We start from the raw sequence: 18,953 nt of genomic DNA, 5'->3' as shown, positions 1-18,953 counted from the left end.
GATCATTTCTCTCGATAAACCGAATGACACCCGTGTTATAGTTGACGGTTGTATGGTAATCTATACATTTGTAGGTGTTAACTTTTATGTCATTTTGTCCCTTGTAGAGAGTTGTCGCATTAGCAATCATACCCTATCGTCTTATCTTTATATTGCATTAATAAAGTCTATCGCTACATTGAAGACCTGTTGGTGACCTTCTGCTGTTGGTTTTTTTTCTATGGTCGGGTTGTTGTCTCTTTGGCACATTCCCCATTTCCATTCTCAATTTTATCATCTATATTAGTTATAAGCAATTACATGGAAAGTTTAAATCCTATAACAACAGGGGTCATCCCTACACACAATCTGCATGTCTGTTCCCAAGCAAACGCATGTCATTCAGTGAGTTCTTCGTTGCTGTCTGACATATTTGTTATATTTGTAATATTTTTTTATTATTGTTTTGTCATCAGTTGTAGATTTAAACCTTGTCATGTCAAACTATATATGAGGGGGAGGACAGGGGTAAGGGAGACAGGGAGAAAGGGGGTAGGAGAAAGGAGAAAGGGGGTAGAAGAAAGGAGAAAAAGTTGAAGAAAGGAGAAAAAATAAAATATCTCTCCTTTTAAATTTTTTTTTAATATTTCAAGAAAAAATATCTCAAAAGGAGATGTTTTATTCTAATGGGAGAAAGGAGAACGGTGGTAGGAGATAGGAGAAGAGGGGTGGGAGAAGGGAGAAGGGTACCCCCTGTCCTCCCCTTCATATATATATGTATGGAACGCCATTGCTGCCTTATAATAACGATAACCATATTGTTAAGGGTAAAGATATATCATGAAGCAAATGTTCCATACTATGACGACATTTGACTATAATACTCTGTCAATTTGCTATATCATTAAGATAAATTTATATACTATAAAGACACTTTGATACAACATGGAGCTACCTTTTCATACTATTCTGTCGTTTCACTTTGTTATGAAGATAATAGTTCATACTATGAAGACATCTTGATATAACATGGAGCTGCATTTTCATACTGATTTGTCATTTAACTAAACTATTATGTGATATTGCTATGTCATAAAGATACATTTTATACTACAAAGACATCTTAATATAGCATTAAGCAACTTTTGCATACTATTTTGTCACCTCAGTATATTATAACGATACATTTGTATACTATACAATCCTCTTGGTATAACATAAAACAATTTTGTTATACTATTATGTCATATAACTATCTTATAAAGACATATTTTAATATCAAGCTCACAATTCTTATATCACGATGTATTATCTATATACCAGTAGACTATTTGATTACACTATAAGACAGGCATTAGCCTTTCAAAAAGGGCTATAGTCGACTCTTAGCTGAGGAAAATGGAAAGTGCTCTCGCTTTGTAGATTAATTCATTCACTAGAATAGCCACGTGCATCAATCAACTTATTTTACCACACACGTGAGGTCACACGTTTTGAAGTAGTATATATCGTTTAACGTTGTTGACGACACTCCAGAAGATTCGGCTATTTATAGATAAAATTTACCTGTGTATCAATATGCATGATTATGACCAGGCAAAATCTAATTGATAAAATAGAGCGGACAAATCCGATAGTCTACGGGATTGAAGGACATTTACTAGGTTTGGATTGTCCTAACCAATCAATAAACTTTGATTATTCACGTCTCGTAATATCTTCCAATCAGGTAGCAAGAAAAATTCACGCACTAACTGTCCATCGTTCAGTTCTTAATCTCGACTCCTATGACTCGATAAACAGTTCATCATACTATAATATCATTTCACCATACCATAAAGCCATTTCATCATACAATAAGACAAATCTATAAATAGCGCCGAAATAGTCAAATATCGATTTATATTTTTTTTTATCAACATGGGGATGCCCATGCAAATGATAATACTAAAATATTAAGGGTACACTATTTTTATTTATAAAAAAATGTTGGTGTCCTCTTCCCTTTGACAATTTTGGATTTTTGTATATATTTTCTAGAAAGGCAACAACGTTAACCAATTACTCATCTTGAGCAGTAACCGTGGTACTGAGAATGTCATTCTGGATACTCCTTATTAATTCTTATTTTCCGTAATTTACAAATTTGTTTATCCTATTGTTGACTTTGTTCATTACTCTCTAGATGACTGTTTTTTAAATTGCTGTATCTTACTTAACTAAAACGCTAGAAAGAAAGAAAAAAGAGATGCATGAACAAGAATCAATTCATCGACTTATTATCATTCATTTTATGAACAGGTATGCTGATTTATTCTGTGATTGTAATATTCCCTTTTGGTCCTGGATAAAATCTAAATCGTTGAATAGTAGTGATGTAAATTGTTTGGATCGGAATTATGTGGAACTGTCAAGTCTTCAAGCAAGCGATTTTGATAATTGCACTTGTAAGTATTGGTTTTTTTTAATTCAAAACCATGATAATAATATGTGTGAGATAAGAAATTGTTCTTGATTCATTCTATTGCAAATATGGAATCTGCTTTGTATTTAGGATTCATAAGTTAGAGTCATCTGACATAATGATAATATATTGTTAAATATCTTATCGGATGTAGTTGTAATTTTTTTTTTTTTAAATTAATCCAAGTTTTATTGCACTTATTAACGTAAAGATAATCATTCACCCAGTTTATTTATAAAATTTAGTTTAAAGCTACTATATGTACATGATTTATTTGTTTTACAGTTTGATTAGGAATATAATACAATTAATTATCTAATTACTAACAAAATCATTTATTAAAATTCTTGTAATTGTTATAAAATACATCAAATGACGTAGTTAAAAATCTGATATTGAATTAAATCAATATTTAGAAATTTACCAGTGATGTCTCTTTTGTGGCGTTGACCCAGTCGTGTGCCAGACAATTCCTTGTAATGTTGTGCTGTTTTTTGTGTGCTGTCCTAGGTTGTTTTAGTTGTTCGTTTTTATTCTGTGGTTAGCATGTCGAAATATGCTATTGTATTGTTTATTTGTGTATTTCCTTGTCCTGAAGCCTCGGTCACACCTTACCGGATAGCAAGAACGGACGCCTAACGGATGAAAATAAATGTTGTCCGTTGACAAAATTGTTATCCGTTAGGAGTCCGTTGATGTAATGACCGAATAAAACGGACGTGTAACGAATGCCCAACGGACACATAACGGATATGCAACGTACGAGAAACAGAAACGTACCGGACAAAACGGATGTCGAACGCACATCCAACGGACGAGTACCGCATAAAACGGACACTTGACGGAAGCGTACCGGATAAAACTGATGAACAAGATATATGGAAAAATTAAAGGCGACAATAATAATACATGTAAATCGCATTAATATTCAATATGTTTCTGTGTAAATGGTTTTGGTTTGTTCTTCAAAATGCCGCCAAAGGACAATGTCTGGCCTGAATAAGAGCTGCTTGATTGTGAAGACGTGCCCTTACTCTAAGACCGATTATGAATAATAATAATTCATGAAATTTAGGAAATCTGACATACCAATAATTGTCATTTCTGACGCGAAATTTTCAATTGGCATCTATCCGTTTCAGATCCGTTCATCAACCGTTTTATCCGTTATACGTCCGGTAGAAGTCTGTTTCTCATTCGTTCAACATCCGTTTTATCCGATAAACGTCCGGTAGAAGTCCGTTGGTGAAATTATCTCTCACACCTCCAACGGATGTATAACGGACACGTAACGGATACAAAATGGACACCGAACGGACGATCGCGAGTACCGTACAAAACGGACGCCTAAAGGACGTCCAACGGACATTTTATCCGTTGGACGTCCGTTCAAAGTTTTGAACATGCTCAAAATTTTCCACCGGACAGAACGGACATCGACTGATAAAACGTACGCTTAACGGACATGCAACGGATATGAACGGACGTCTAACGGATAAGAACGAACGTTTAACGGACATGAACGGATTGAAAAAAAGTTATCCGTTAGGCGTCCGTTCGAGCTATCCGGTAAGGTGTGACCGAGGCTTTAATGTTCTTGCATTTACTTGTACTATAATCCTGTCATGTAATGTTGTCATTGTATTGTTACATTCAACATTGTCATACAAGCGCAAGTTTTGGATTGCCACACAACCAGGTTCCACCAACTATTTATTCTTTAAAAAGCCTGTACCAAGTCAGGAAAATGGCAGTTGTTAACTTAAAAATCGTTCCTGTGTGTGTTGTATTGTCGTTTGTTTTTTGTTGCACTTCAGGTAGCAATACACAGTTAGGAAAAAAACTTAAAATTGACACTCAAAATTTTTAAACACCCTCTTTCCCCTCCTGTTTAACAAAGAAGGTTTTATATGTGTGTTATGCATGTATATACTTATAGAAAGAGAATCTTCCATAGATTTGATTTCTAATGGTCATAAGGGTGAAATATAATCCGTCTTGGGTGTAACCATGGCAACAATCTGCATTTCTTAGATACAAAATATAGCAAAAAAGGGGGGTGAACATGTCACAAAAGTCTCCAAAATTTGGTCTAAAGGAAAATTTCAATCAATTACAGTGATACCTTTCCTGAATCCATAGGTTTATATCTATCAAGTGGTCCCAAAAAAATCATATGCTTATCTGCTCGTTTTTCCATAAAATTGAATTGAAAAGATCGAGCGCAAAATCTTTGTTGATAAACACTACAATAATGTATGGACCTATGAACGGTACGGATAGGAAAATACGGACTGTCAATCATATAAATGGCCTATAAAACATGTTAAAAACAATCTTAATGTTCATATAAACCCACTAAGAAGGCTATATTATTCTTCAATTATCAAAAAATCAATTTTATTGTACAAAAACTTTCATATTTAAAAAATTCACAGGGGCCATAATGCGAAACTAAACTTCTAACTGTGTATTGCTACCTTAAGGATTAACATTTTTTTTTCCCAATTCCACTTTAAATGGATTTCTGTTTTCTACTAGCTAAAACGAGCAAATTGGCCTGCTAGTTTTGAAAATCGGTTCAGAAATAAATATTTTATGAAGGTTAGCAGTTGACACTGAAATGCAACAAAAAAGTGATTTTATGAAACATGCCATGTCAAAGTGCATTTTCTCCTTTTTTTGTTAAATTTCTAAAACTATACCTTCTAAGCCTGTCTTTTCTTGTTTAAAAACTTAAATTAACCTTAACAGTAGACAAATTTTACAAGTTAAAGCTATTTTAAAGCTCTAGAATGTCAATTTTGTTGTGTATTACCATACCAAAGCCTTGGTTAAAATTTAGTAAATACTGAATTCATTTATAATAGCGGGAAAAAATTTAGGCTTAATTCATGCTAAATTGTGACTTTATACTTGCTAAAATAATAAATTTGATTTAGTCGCATGAAAAAATATAATGCGTTCTCTTCTAAGGTTTCTACATAACGCGCAATCTTCTTTTCCAAGGGGTAGCCAATAAAGTTTCAATTTATGACGGAACCAAGTCTTTGTGTCAAAATGTCTATATTGGTTGCTAAGGACAATAAACAACAAAACTAACATATATTGTCATTCTAAAGGTTGTTTCTCCCTCAGAATTGTATCTATAACCTAGTTATCAATAGATTTGTGGTATGATTTGTCTAAAAAAAAGCAATTATTTGCTTTGTCAAATGCCATAAGGTAGCAATACACAGTTAGGAAAAAAACTTAAAATTGACACTCAAAATTTTTAAACACCCTCTTTCCCCTCCTGTTTAACAAAGAAGGTTTTATATGTGTGTTATGCATGTATATACTTATAGAAAGAGAATCTTCCATAGATTTGATTTCTAATGGTCATAAGGGTGAAATATAATCCGTCTTGGGTGTAACCATGGCAACAATCTGCATTTCTTAGATACAAAATATAGCAAAAAAGGGGGGTGAACATGTCACAAAAGTCTCCAAAATTTGGTCTAAAGGAAAATTTCAATCAATTACAGTGATACCTTTCCTGAATCCATAGGTTTATATCTATCAAGTGGTCCCAAAAAAATCATATGCTTATCTGCTCGTTTTTCCATAAAATTGAATTGAAAAGATCGAGCGCAAAATCTTTGTTGATAAACACTACAATAATGTATGGACCTATGAACGGTACGGATAGGAAAATACGGACTGTCAATCATATGAATGGCCTATAAAACATGTTAAAAACAATCTTAATGTTCATATAAACCCACTAAGAAGGCTATATTATTCTTCAATTATCAAAAAATCAATTTTATTGTACAAAAACTTTCATATTTAAAAAATTCACAGGGGCCATAATGCGAAACTAAACTTCTAACTGTGTATTGCTACCTTAATGTTTTGGTTGTTTTGTTGTTTTTCTCTTACAGTTGATGTATTTCCTCTGTTTAAGTTTGTAACCCGGATTTGTTTTTTCTCAATCGATTTAGGACTTTCGAACAGCGGTATACTACTTTTGCCTTTTTTTACATGTCTTTACTAGCTATAGATACATACTATGACTGTTAACAATACTAAAGTCTTAGCTGTTTGGAAAAAAACTGAAGATTCGTTGTTTATTTACATATCTTTTTATACCCCTCAAAAAATACCAATGAATTATAAAGACAATTGAAAGATGTTTTTAAAAAGAAATAAAATGTTTAGGTGTTGACGTTTGTAAGATGTTGCAAAATAGATTAAAAAAAAACATAACAAATCTAATTGTTGAGGTGATAGGTTTCATTGTAAATGCATAAATGGAGTTAACATTTTATATAAATGCGCCTCTTATAAGGAAATATAACATATCTGTAATTATACTAGTACTAAGATTTCTACCACAGGAATAGATTCTCTTAGCTGTCTTTGTCAAAACCTTTCGTACGTTGTGGTGCTCATTGCTCTTCAACTTTGTTCCTTATTTGCCCTTTTAAATGTTTTTATAAGAGCGTCATTGAATAGTCTTCTTCAAACAAAACACTCGTCTGGCATATAAAATGTTAATCCTGAAATATTATGAGTTTATCCTAAGATTAAATGTCATTACAACGATAATTTTAGAAATCATGTATAATTACTAGGAATTTTCATAAAACGAAATGTTATACACAAGTATAACTGATTGCCAAACTGCAACCTAAATTTATATTAAGTTATATACATACTTTCGAAATACTCTTATTCACTCCAGACTTTTAAGAACGATTATTGTGTCCAAATTATAGTTTCTAAATGTTTAGAACATATGTTTCTTGATTTCATTTGTTGAATACTATGTTTGTCATCTGTTGATTCGTTTGATTTCTGTTTAATTTTGTTTTAACAATGTTCACTAATTTGCTTAATTCAATCTTCTTTAGATAATTGAGCAAGAGAGTTTTCTCTTTGTAAATAGAATGCCCCTCTGAGTTCGGAAAAAAAATTAAACGATTACTAGTTTGTAAATCTATCAAATATATAACAATCATTATATCAACATTTATATTTCATAGTGTGTCCTTCATCTTTTTTGCCTACGGAATTCAGAAAGATACCTTTTTGAAACAAAATTCCAATATTTTCCAAAATGGCCTTAATATGAGATTCATCCCTTAATAATTAGAAATAAGTCAAGGCTGTATAGACGTCAATTTTTGTAAACTATTTTTTTTCGGTAAGACCTTGGTTGATACATTTAAATTAGAAACAAATCCATCTTTTGTTTATGTGCGCATACAATCGCAACAGTATTATGCCGTCACAGATTCTGACGTCATGGTTTCCGGGAACTGTTATTCGATAAAGGAGAAGGTTTTGAATGGTCGATTTGCGAAGAAAATGAAGTTGTCTTCGGATTATTGATGTGTTCCTAAATTGTCAAAATGTTTAGTTTGTTTTCGTTTTCGAGATACAACATTACAAAATAGTTTGAGAAACTGTGCACATAACAAAGATGTATATCAGGAAAAGTGAAAAGAACAAGGAAGAAAAGTACATAAATACAACAAAACAAATACAAAAGACGAGGTGGTTTTCTTCTATATGAAGTTTTAAGCAAACGCGATGATAGGTTGTCCTTTACATACGACAAAGAGGAGTCGAGTGGTATCAGTAAACTATATAACAATCCAACATAAACACAACAAAGGGACTGGCATGAAATGAAACTTTATCATGAAATTTGTCAACAAGATGGGTCACTCAAATTATAATATGATAATAACTTCTTTTTTCTATGAGTCAATGTTTATAGTATATGTTAAATTAATTCTTCTTCACAAATCATTTGAAAGTAAATCATGGATCCTTGATTTAAATTCATTGTATATTTTATAAAAATCGGTATCGGAAATTGTGCTGAGGTATTTTGAATGTGTTTGGCGTTTGCATTTCTTCGAGCTCGTCGTTATCCCGGCTTAACTTAAACTTTATGTTATCACAACGACGTATACTTGTATAATAAAGTACATCTGTAGAGGTAAACATATGGTCTTATAACAATCTCTTTTTTTATTTAAAATCTCAATTTTTTTCTCGATTTGTTGAGTTTGAATCTTTTAAGCCACATTTACGGAAACATGTTAAATGTGCTATATTGAACACACACATTTCGTGTTATTTTATACAACGTAAAGACCAAGTCCCACAAGACCGCGATCGCACAACGCTCACCGCGATCTAAAATCAATTCAGATCGTTATGAGTTCGCAGTATGAACGGGCATGAAAATGAAATTTTCACGTTTCTACTACGTCTTCATTACGCTGCTACAACGACCCCGCTCGATTTATCTGATTGCAACACGATCTTAACCCGCTTCTACTGCGATTATAGCACGCTCTTACCACGACCATTCTACGATCATACCACGTTCATACCGCATTCTTACTTCGCTCCCTGCAATAACATTAGCATCGTGTTTCATATAAACACTGTATCATTCATTCTATTTCTCATTGATACGTCGATTCCTAGGAATCAACGCAGTAATTCAACCAAAGTCTACGTGGAGGTAGGGGTAGAAGTAGAGGCAGAAGGTGATCTGATAGTAAAGAATCATGATCTAGAAGATATATGTCGAACCTACTAATCCAACCTGAATCAAGATCAAGATCAAATGACGATGTTGTAGTGAACGATAGTAGGGATGACACAGATGTTTCAAGAATAATCGAGCCGTTGGAGATAAAGGACAGGAGGTCCAAATAACATACGGAAATATAAAAGCTGGAGAGCTTTTATAAATGTTATATGACAATGACAATGAGCATGATGATAGTATCAACGTAGCTGAGTCGTAAGAACGGCGTGATGCGAACGGCATGGGCGTGCTTAAATCGTACCATGGTCTTAATAAGCGTAGTATAAACGTGGTTAAGTCGTATTAGAAGCGTGTTTGGGTCGTGGTAAGAACGTGATGGTCGTAGTGAAATCGCTGTGATCTCGTAGCGTAGTCTCCCGACTAAAATCGCGCTTTCCTACGCTGTCGCTTCGATGTTAAACTAGGTTCACACTGGCGATCAGATCAACTCGATAAACCCCGATCACGACAAATTACGTGATCGGGAAACTGGTCTGAATCGATCGACAAGAATGTTCGGGATAGTCTACCTTGCTCGTCATCGATCTGACTTTCTACCCGAGAATTTCTGACATGTCAAAAACATTCGAGTAAGGATCGAGAAGCAAGTCTCTCGAGAAGGGATCGAGAATTCGTCGAGTAGCGGTCGAATAGATCGGGAAAAGGATCGTGTAGAGATAGAATTTGGTCGGAATACTAAATTTTTACCAATCAGTACTCGATCGTTTCGACCTTTGCTCGACTAATGTCCGATTATTTCCAGATTAACTCGACCAATACCCGGTCGCTTCCAGATCACTGCGACTTGTATATTTATATTATCCCAGACCAACTCGACCAATACCCGATCCCTTCGCGACCACATTCGACCATTCTTCGATCTCTACTCGGCCATACACGAGAACACATGACTGCTACACGATTCTCTAAAATTGTGTGCAGATCTAATTAACTCTCATAACAATGCTTCCGCAAAAATATATTGGCAACATAATTTTAACTGTACAACAATTCCTCAATGTACAGTACGTGTCTTTACTTTTTCAAGGAAAGGTAACATTTTAAAAGAGATACAAAAGACACCAAATGCACAATCAAACTCAGAGGTCGAAAATAAACCGACACAGCCATATCGAAAAACGGTAACCGACGAGAAGACAAACAGCAGTCCACATAACATAGAAAACTAAAAACTTAGCAACACGTAACCTAACAAAACCTGGGATGATCTCAGATGTCCCGGAAGTAATTGTGCAAAAATATTCATTGTTAAACTGCTGATGACTAAGTTATCTTTCCAAGTTGGTTTATAAGAACATCAAGATTATATTTTACCAGTTTTATGGGCTATTTTTGTTTTGTCTGTCTGTATTTTCCGTTTGTCAAGAAATGTTTGTATTATAAAAAAAGAAGATGTGGTACAATTGCCAATGAAACAGCTCTTCACAGAACACCAAATGACACAGAAATTGTCAGTAACAACTATAGGTCACCTAACAGTCAATTTTTTTTTTCATTCGAACTTTTTAACGTAATTTCATACAAAAATGAAACGAAAGACAAATATTTTTCATTTGGTGCGAATTCTTTCTAACAATAACGATACAAACTGTTCAGCGAGCACAAGTTTTGATCATTTGTTTCTAACATACTTTTGCAAGATTGCATAAACTTTGACAAACTATACACTTGCTGCAAATGCGTCTACAGTTTGTCGTTCGTCGTTTGTTAGTTCAAACGATGCATTTCTTTCTAACGTTAACATTACTAGTAAATCATTTATCTAAACGTGTTCTTGCTTGTCATAACTTAAAACCTTGTCTAAAATTACTCAAAATGTCAATCCCCTCTAACCAAGCGATGCAATTGTTTCTACTTCTGTTACGTTTAACAAACTATAACAAACGGCACACAACGTTTACCAAACTTTGGTTAGAAAGAAATGTTTTAGAAAAGGTATCACTCTATGGGATTGAAATTCTACTTTTGGTCAAATTTTGGGGAAATATGCGGCATCTTTGCCCTCTTTTTGCAATATTGTTTTGGCAAATACATACAGGTTGTTGACATACAGCAAAAAGAAAATAAATATCTTTAACCATTCAACTACGAGATATCAAATTTATGAAAAATACTGATTACATACTTATGCACATATGTTTGACAAACTACGCTTTTATTTATAAGAAAGCAAGTAAATGGTGATGGTAAAGTTTATGTATATTGCTATCTAACATAAGAACTAATCCAATGACAAATCTCATTTTGTGGTGTCATGTCCAAAAAAAAAACAAAAAAAATTGCCATTACATATCAGTGAGGAAGTTTTTATAAGCATTGGGTTCCTCTTTGTTGATCGAGTTATTGCAAGTCTATCATACTGCCCACACAGTGGTCGTCGTGTCAGCCACTGCCTCGTCTAGATTTATAGGCGCCTGTTGCTGTCTACACCATCTTCTTTGCACTCTTCAAGCTCCTTCACAGCTATAAGCCTGTCTCTGTGAGCTCTTACAATCTTGCCCACAAATCCAACTGCTTTATTTCTATGTTGATATTTTAAATGTATGATTTTATTCGGACCTTCTACTGAATATAACCAAATAAACGGAAAATTTGTCCAGCTAGCATATATAACATTATAAAGGGTCATTACGCAAGAACGGCCACCTAAATTCGCATTTGAACTGTGTTTTATGGTAACTAGTAGCATTGTATATACGGTGTTTCATAGAATTTGGTTGAGGCAAAATAAAATTAGAGAATGTAAACTAATATTGTTGGGACATACGGACGTACGTATAGACGGGCGGTCAAGGGTAAAACTTAATGCCCACTCCGAAGCGGCGGGGAATAAAAATTTCGGACGTTTTTATACTACAATTGTGCATACCCGACCAATTCCCGACTATCCCTACGACTCATATACGATCTGGTCGATCTGGTCTGGTCGAGATCAGGCTGAGATCGTGAACAGTTGATTTGGTCTAGATAGTCGAGTAAAGATCGTGAATTAATCGGAATTATCGAATAAGTATTCATTTTGTTGTCGGGATGCAGTCGTGATGGAGTCATTTAGGAGTCGTGAATGGTCGAGTTAAGGTCGTGTACAGTCGTATGGCGGTCGGCTAGAAGTCGTAAACAGGCCAGATCAAGAATTTGGTTGAGCTTGGTCGTGGAAATTTAGACAATCGGGATCATCGAGTTGATCTGATCGGCAGTGTGAACCTAGCTTTACAGCGATCTTTGCGATATTACCACGACCTTACTTCGCTCTCACTACGCTTCTACCACGACATGATTTCGAAACGACCGCACCACGATTGTTTTTAATATGTTCAAAATTGGCCACGGTCATCACGCTCATGAAGACATAACCGCGACCGTACTACGACCTTACTGCTATCTGCAAAGTTTTCAGTTTTTTCACAGATCGTAGTGCGATCGTCGCCTATTGGGACTGGTGTTTTAGCATATTAACTAGCAAGCAATTCTGTATACGACAAAGCCTGTGACATTCTTAAACTCCTTTTACTATCTATATCAGAAATCAATATTCATAAAAAAAAAACATTTACATCGCTGTTCAAATAATTATATAAAACAATTCTCCATAGTTAAAAGAGAATTTTTGTCCATAACAACAAAAATCTTATTAACTAAATCAAAATTTTTATCGAAATATTTGTACATTTCATTGAAAACATCGCCGATTCGGCGTAACGTTTTTCAGCTTTGACTTCAGAGTTAGCTTTTATATCCCTACTAATTCAAAGGTTTAACGCCTTTTTTTAACATATCTCTGTTATTTAATACGTTGATCCTACGTTTTTATTTTTTATTTGGTTTATTTTGCCATAAAAATGCGGTAAAATAATTATTGCACCTTATCGTGCAGAAGATAATAATATCAATAGTGTAATTTCTTCTAACGACAGGTTTACCAAAATCAAACTTTTTTTATGTGATACGAACCTTTTTTTATAAAAGATTGCATTGCATATAGCTACAAGTCCAAAATTCCCAAAATGATTGTGTTTTAAATCGTAAACGAGGTAGATGACCCCATGTTTTTGTTGGCTAATTTAAAAAAAAATCCAAGACGAAAGTGAAATCAAAATGTAAACAGTTACTTTTAGTATATCTGAATAGGAGGATTTGTAAAGATAGAATTCTGGTGAAATACGACTATGAGTACAACGATTGCACTTTCTATTAGTACAGTACTTATCATAGTGTAAACTTTTTTGTAGAGATACTTTTATATTATTAGAATTGCATGATAAAGGTTTAGAACAAAATATTTATCGCTTTTTACAGACAATGCTTGTCATTATACTGATTACTGTTCAAATGGAGGATCTTGTAGTCAGGACATTTCCGGTGATTTGACATGTTCCTGTGTTGGTGATTGGACCGGTGATACATGTACAGGTTAGAGATAATTATGATAAGTTTTGTTTCTTTTTGCATAGACACGAATGTTACACCCGTCATGTTGCTCTTGTAAGTACAGACTCGGTAATAAGTCTTATTCTGTAGGCCACATTCGGCAAAGGGGACGGCATAAGGAACATATCCACTATTATTGGTGATGCGGATATTCCATAACGGTCAACAAACTCGTAATGGTGTCCGCAAAACTTACGAAGGAGTGATTTAAACTTCACCATTTACAACGCTTTGTTAAATGGCGTCATCAAGGAAATCATGATAGGAAATACAAACCCGGGTATATCGAATCAACTGGGCGATAACTACTCCGTATACAGGCGCTGCTAGAATTTTACTACATAGAAATGGAAAAGGTTTTACTGAGATAATGTTGTTTTTTTTTAATTTTGGAATCTCTTTTGACGAATTATCTCTCTATTTTCCTGGCAAAATTTTTACGCAGTAAAAGTTATTCATATTATTTTATTTTTTAATCACTTTTTCCCTTTTAAATAATTTTGCATTTCAGTAGAAATAGTAAATCTTTGTGCAGAAAATGTTGACAACCTTTATACTTATTGGAATACAACAGAAGAAAGCACCCTATCTACCCTTGTATGCACCGGTGAATATGTGGGTTACGTTTCAAGATACTGCAGTAAAGAGGGAAATTGGGAGGAACCAAACTACAGCAATTGTACAAGTAAATCAATACAACATATAAAAGAACAGGTAGATCCTATATATTAAATTTTTCTGCACAAGTCAGATAAGGTAGAGTGTGGACAGAAAATAAATTTCACTTAAGAAAAGGTAGTAATGAATGCTTGCAATTGCATAATTAAAATAAAAGGCAATGGGGTTATGAGTTAGTGGTTTTATTTGCATTAATTTATAAACAATAGCATTGAAGAAAAAAAAACAACAACACACATATTTAAAGGGAGACAAAAGATACCGAAGATAAATTCAAAGTAGAAAATAGACCGACAACGCCAATACAGAAAAGAAAAAAGACAAAAAAGACAAACAACAGTATGCATACACAAAATAAACTAAAGAGGTTCTATACACTGACAGGTACATATGGCACCTGAAGGTCAATAGTTACAAACAAAACTTAAGTATAAAGTGAAATAAGTTGTGAGTCATATTTTGTCGTTTCTATTAAAACTGTCGTTTTTAGTATATATTCCCAGAGGGGATTATTAGCTTGACATATATTCTAAGATGCTTGTCTAATTTGACGATTGCATAAATGATTTTTGTCTTTATATAGCTGGGTTAGGACTTCATTTAATATTATCTTACCTCCTATACATTTCCAGGAATATGATTGGTTAAAAGCGTCCGCGTGCAAACCGTGTATATTTGATATTAGGTTAGTAGGGAGGCGGGGCTTATCTCATACACGGTTAGTAGTGGAGTTACGTCCCTTTATATTCCAGCAGGCCATTCATTAGGAGGCGGTACCCGGTACTTTTACCCTCCTATGCTATTGACAAGTACCGCCTAAATGTAGGAATTTTTATATAAGATATTCATGGAATAAATTGAAAAGTACCACCTAGAAACGTGGAAAGTACCAGTCAACATGAAAGATAATGAAACCCCTGATAATTCCTTATTAGGTAAGAAAGGGGCGGGGCTTATTTCATACACGGTTAGTAATGATGTTATGTCCCTTTATAAAAAATATAACGGTACTGAGAAAAAATCTTAAAAGTTCCAACAGACGAAGAAATTGATGATTAAAATTGAAATAAGTTCATCAAACACATTTAAACCTTACAAGTCGTTATTGTTGGCCTCTGTTTTTGTAGGATCAATGGAAGTATTTTCTTAGTGCTAACAGTATTGAAGACTTGCTCATTTTGAGAATCACTAGTCTTAATTTCACTCGTTAAGATAGTCGGAAAGATAAATTCGTTACATAGTGTGCTAGTGACGTAATACGGTATATATGGGGTCATTAAATTCCATATGGGGATTCGAGCTTCGCTCTCACCCCATATGGAATTTACTGACCCCATATATACCGTATTAGGTCACTAGCACACTATGTAACTAATAATATCCCGTATGTCATTTTATATATGGAATCAGAGTTTTATGTCCGTGCACTTATGTAGTAAAAGCATAAAGTGTTTGCAATGCCTACCTTTTCAACAACGTTTTGCCTATCCGTTTACTAGTATTCTAGTGTTGACAGTTATTAAAATGATGCATGTTTACATTTTGTTACATCTGAGCGTTACTGATGAGTCTCATGTAGACGAAGCTCGAGCATGGGGTATCAAATTATAATCCTGGTACCTTTGATAACTACTAGTTATGTCGCTGTGTTGGATACATGTGTTTCGCTTTGAACAGTACCCTATGTCTCGCGTTAAAAATATAGAATCATTTATTTGTGTCATTGCAACTCTGAAGATAAAGCATGTAGTATTTACAGTGTTTCCACTTCTAACAAATATTTTCCTATATACTTGAGATTTTGGTTTTTAAGTATACCATTTTGAGTTACATATCGAGCTCGAGCTTCTAAAGTATTTACGTCTTGTATTTGTTTGCATAGGGTACTAGAATGAAGAAAAACATTTATGATAATAGGTATAAAAAAATGCTATTCCTTCGACTTTCATATTGGTATTTCTTCGAACATCTTAATTTGAATTTCTATACAAACACAGTCTATGATATTTGCTGCTCAGTTTCAAAATAAATAACTTTCCATAAAACTCGTATATATTAATAAGAGATTAATTGAGGAGTCAAAAAAGCCACAAAAAAAACAACAGGGGTCAATGTGCTTGTTTTCGAGATATTAGCCATTTGAATTTTGGCGGGAAAATGTTCTCTTAATTTTTCATAGCTTTATAATTGACCAGTAATAGTTCTTAAATACTATTAAAAAATAAATAAGATTTTATAAGACACTACAAATGACTTATAATTATACACATAAAAGATTTATAAAAAGAAAAATGGGGGACCATTTTTTAAGTCATAGAAATGTATAAAACCAGAGGATTTCGAAAATCTGACAAAAATTCCAAAACACGACAAGTTAACATCCTTAGGTTATTTTATAAAGTTCGAAACCCAACTCATTTTAGACGGCTATGCTCTTATCTGGAAACAGTGACAATGATTCGGTGACCATTATCCTTGACGATCTGGAAAATATCACAAGAAATGATAACGAATTGCGGTCTGGTGATCTGCTTACCTCTTCAGCTGTACTTAATGATATTGCCAAGTATGTTTCAAACCACACAGAAAATCTTTCAGTTGATCAACTAGAGGTTAGTTATGAAGGTTATACATTATATATAAAAATAAGAAGATATGGTATAATTGCCAATGAGACAATTCTCCACAAGAGACCAAATGACACAGAAATTAACAACTATTGGTCGCCCGACGGCCTTCAACAATGAGCAAAGCTCATACCTCATAGTCAGCCATAAAAGGCCCTTCAAGACAAATGTTAAACAATCTAAACGAGAAAGACTAACGGCCTTATTATACATGACATCGTTTTATTTATAACAGTAATAAGAAAAGGTTACATTGAAATCTTCATTTTTTTTACAAGAACTTTTTGACTGTATATAAATTAAAGAATGCAAATATAGAATAATTGGCAGTGAAAATGGCAACTATCTATCTAACGTGTTCAAATATAAACACACACAAGTGAGTATTGCCTAAAATGTGGATTGAATTAAAATCGTTTTTCTTTCAGATCTTTGGATCTCTATGCGATAATTTACTAGACGAAAGAAACCATCAGCCATGGGAAGAGCTTAACAATGAGGTTGACATTTTGAAATGCAATCTATATATATGTATCAAGAAAAGGAAAACGTTCAAACATTCTCCCAAATGTTTGTCTTTAAAAACGCGTTTATTTGTCCTATGTGTGTAGTGGTAAATGCTTATGATTTTGATTCAAAATATCGATCTCAGTATGTACGATATGGTTTTTTTAATATCAAGTTTCAGCTACAAATACAGCATTTCTCATTTTATTCCCATCATGTTTTAAAATTTGAAATAAATTGATAAATTGGTGTGTGTGAACAATTTTTCTTGATGTGGAACGGTCAAACCGAAATATTGACAAATAAGTATGTAAAAACAATTGATTACTTGCGGAACTTTATATGGATTAAAGTACATTCATTTATTTTAAGAATAATTTAAGAATTACATAACCTCAGTTTCGAAATAATGTTGGCAATTTTATTTTCAATGAACCATTAAGGAAAGGTTTGTTATATTTAATGGGTTTTTTTTTTCAGAAATCGCCATCGAAACTCTTAATTTCAATGTGCAATCTATAGAGCGTATATGTATCATCTAAATTGATATAAAATGCCTGAATATTCGAAGGGAGAAAGCAAAGTTAAATTTATACATAAGAAAACTGGTAGTACATTGAAAAAAGGAAAAAAAAAAACATATTAAACAAAATGTTTAAACAAAACAAGTCTCATAACCACACTTTTTGCAAAAGAAACCGCTAAACTTGGGGAGGGGGTGTGAGGAGGGGGTTGACTAATGTGTGGAAAAAGAGTTAGCAATGATTTGTTAGTGGAACCGAGATAAATGCAGCAAACATACATCTGAAACATTTTGAACAAGATAGGCGAAAGATATCAGAGAGACGTTCAAGCTCATAAGTCGAACATAAACTGACATCGCCATGGCTAAAAAAGATAAAGACAAACACACAAACAAAAGTACACAGAACACAACTTAGAAAACTATAGACTAAGCAACAGGTACCCCACCAAAAAACGGGGTTATCTCAGGTACTCCATAAGGGTAAGCATACCCATATGTGGCACCCGTCGCATTGCTCATGTTAGAACACACCCGGTAATAAGTCTTATTCGTGAAAAGAGATTGTAGTTAAGACATTACGAACACATTCGCTTTCATCTGTGAAACGGACTTTTTAAAAACGTTAAAAGACTTGTGATGACGTCCGTAAAATGTACGAAGGGGTGATTTTATGTTCACTATTTGGAATATGTTGGCAATGTTTAATATCTTCGTTGTGAGTCGCAAAAAATTCTTGATAGAAAATACAAGCCCGGGCATGTCGAATCAAATTGGAGATATATACTCCGGATGCAGGTTCTGCTGGAATGTTGCTACATCGAAATGGAAAGTTCACAATGAAAAGGCTGAAACCATATCTTTTGTCATAAAGTTTTGTTTTCAACCAACACTCACTGTCATTTTCTAGATGTATGTCAAGATATTATGCAGACTTAACTGTATCTATTGTATCCTTTATCTCAAGTTTGATGGGATAGATGAGTTCAACATAGTCACCAATTATAATGCCGATTAATTGTTAAAAAAATACGTCTTCCAAACGAAAAAAACATGTTGTCAATAAAATAAACAAGCATCTTTATAAGGTCAGTTTCGGTGATTTTTCTGTTTGAATTAGAACAACTT

The 18,953-nt window shown here is 33.7% G+C and overlaps 1 protein-coding gene across 2 annotated transcripts in view; it reads left to right on the top strand.

The window, feature by feature from the left end:
• The first annotated feature begins 2,212 nt into the window (after positions 1 to 2,212).
• LOC139481314 (adhesion G protein-coupled receptor B1-like) overlaps positions 2,213 to 18,953 on the top strand; it is a 62,976-nt gene continuing 46,235 nt past the window's right edge. Inside the window, exons 1-5 of one of the 2 annotated variants that reach the window (XM_071264550.1) lie at positions 2,213 to 2,426; positions 13,359 to 13,472; positions 14,002 to 14,204; positions 16,592 to 16,780; positions 17,224 to 17,295. In XM_071264550.1, coding sequence (XP_071120651.1) covers positions 2,228 to 2,426; positions 13,359 to 13,472; positions 14,002 to 14,204; positions 16,592 to 16,780; positions 17,224 to 17,295 — 777 coding nt within the window. In that variant the 5' untranslated portion in view covers positions 2,213 to 2,227. The remainder of the gene's footprint in view (positions 2,427 to 13,358; positions 13,473 to 14,001; positions 14,205 to 16,591; positions 16,781 to 17,223; positions 17,296 to 18,953) is intronic. The other variant, XM_071264551.1, reaches the window with a different exon arrangement.

This window comes from Mytilus edulis, chromosome 7, assembly GCF_963676685.1.
Source record: "Mytilus edulis chromosome 7, xbMytEdul2.2, whole genome shotgun sequence".
NCBI lineage: Eukaryota > Metazoa > Mollusca > Bivalvia > Mytilida > Mytilidae > Mytilus > Mytilus edulis.
Note: the sequence above shows the minus strand (reverse complement) of the source record. Positions and strands in the feature narration are given on the sequence as shown.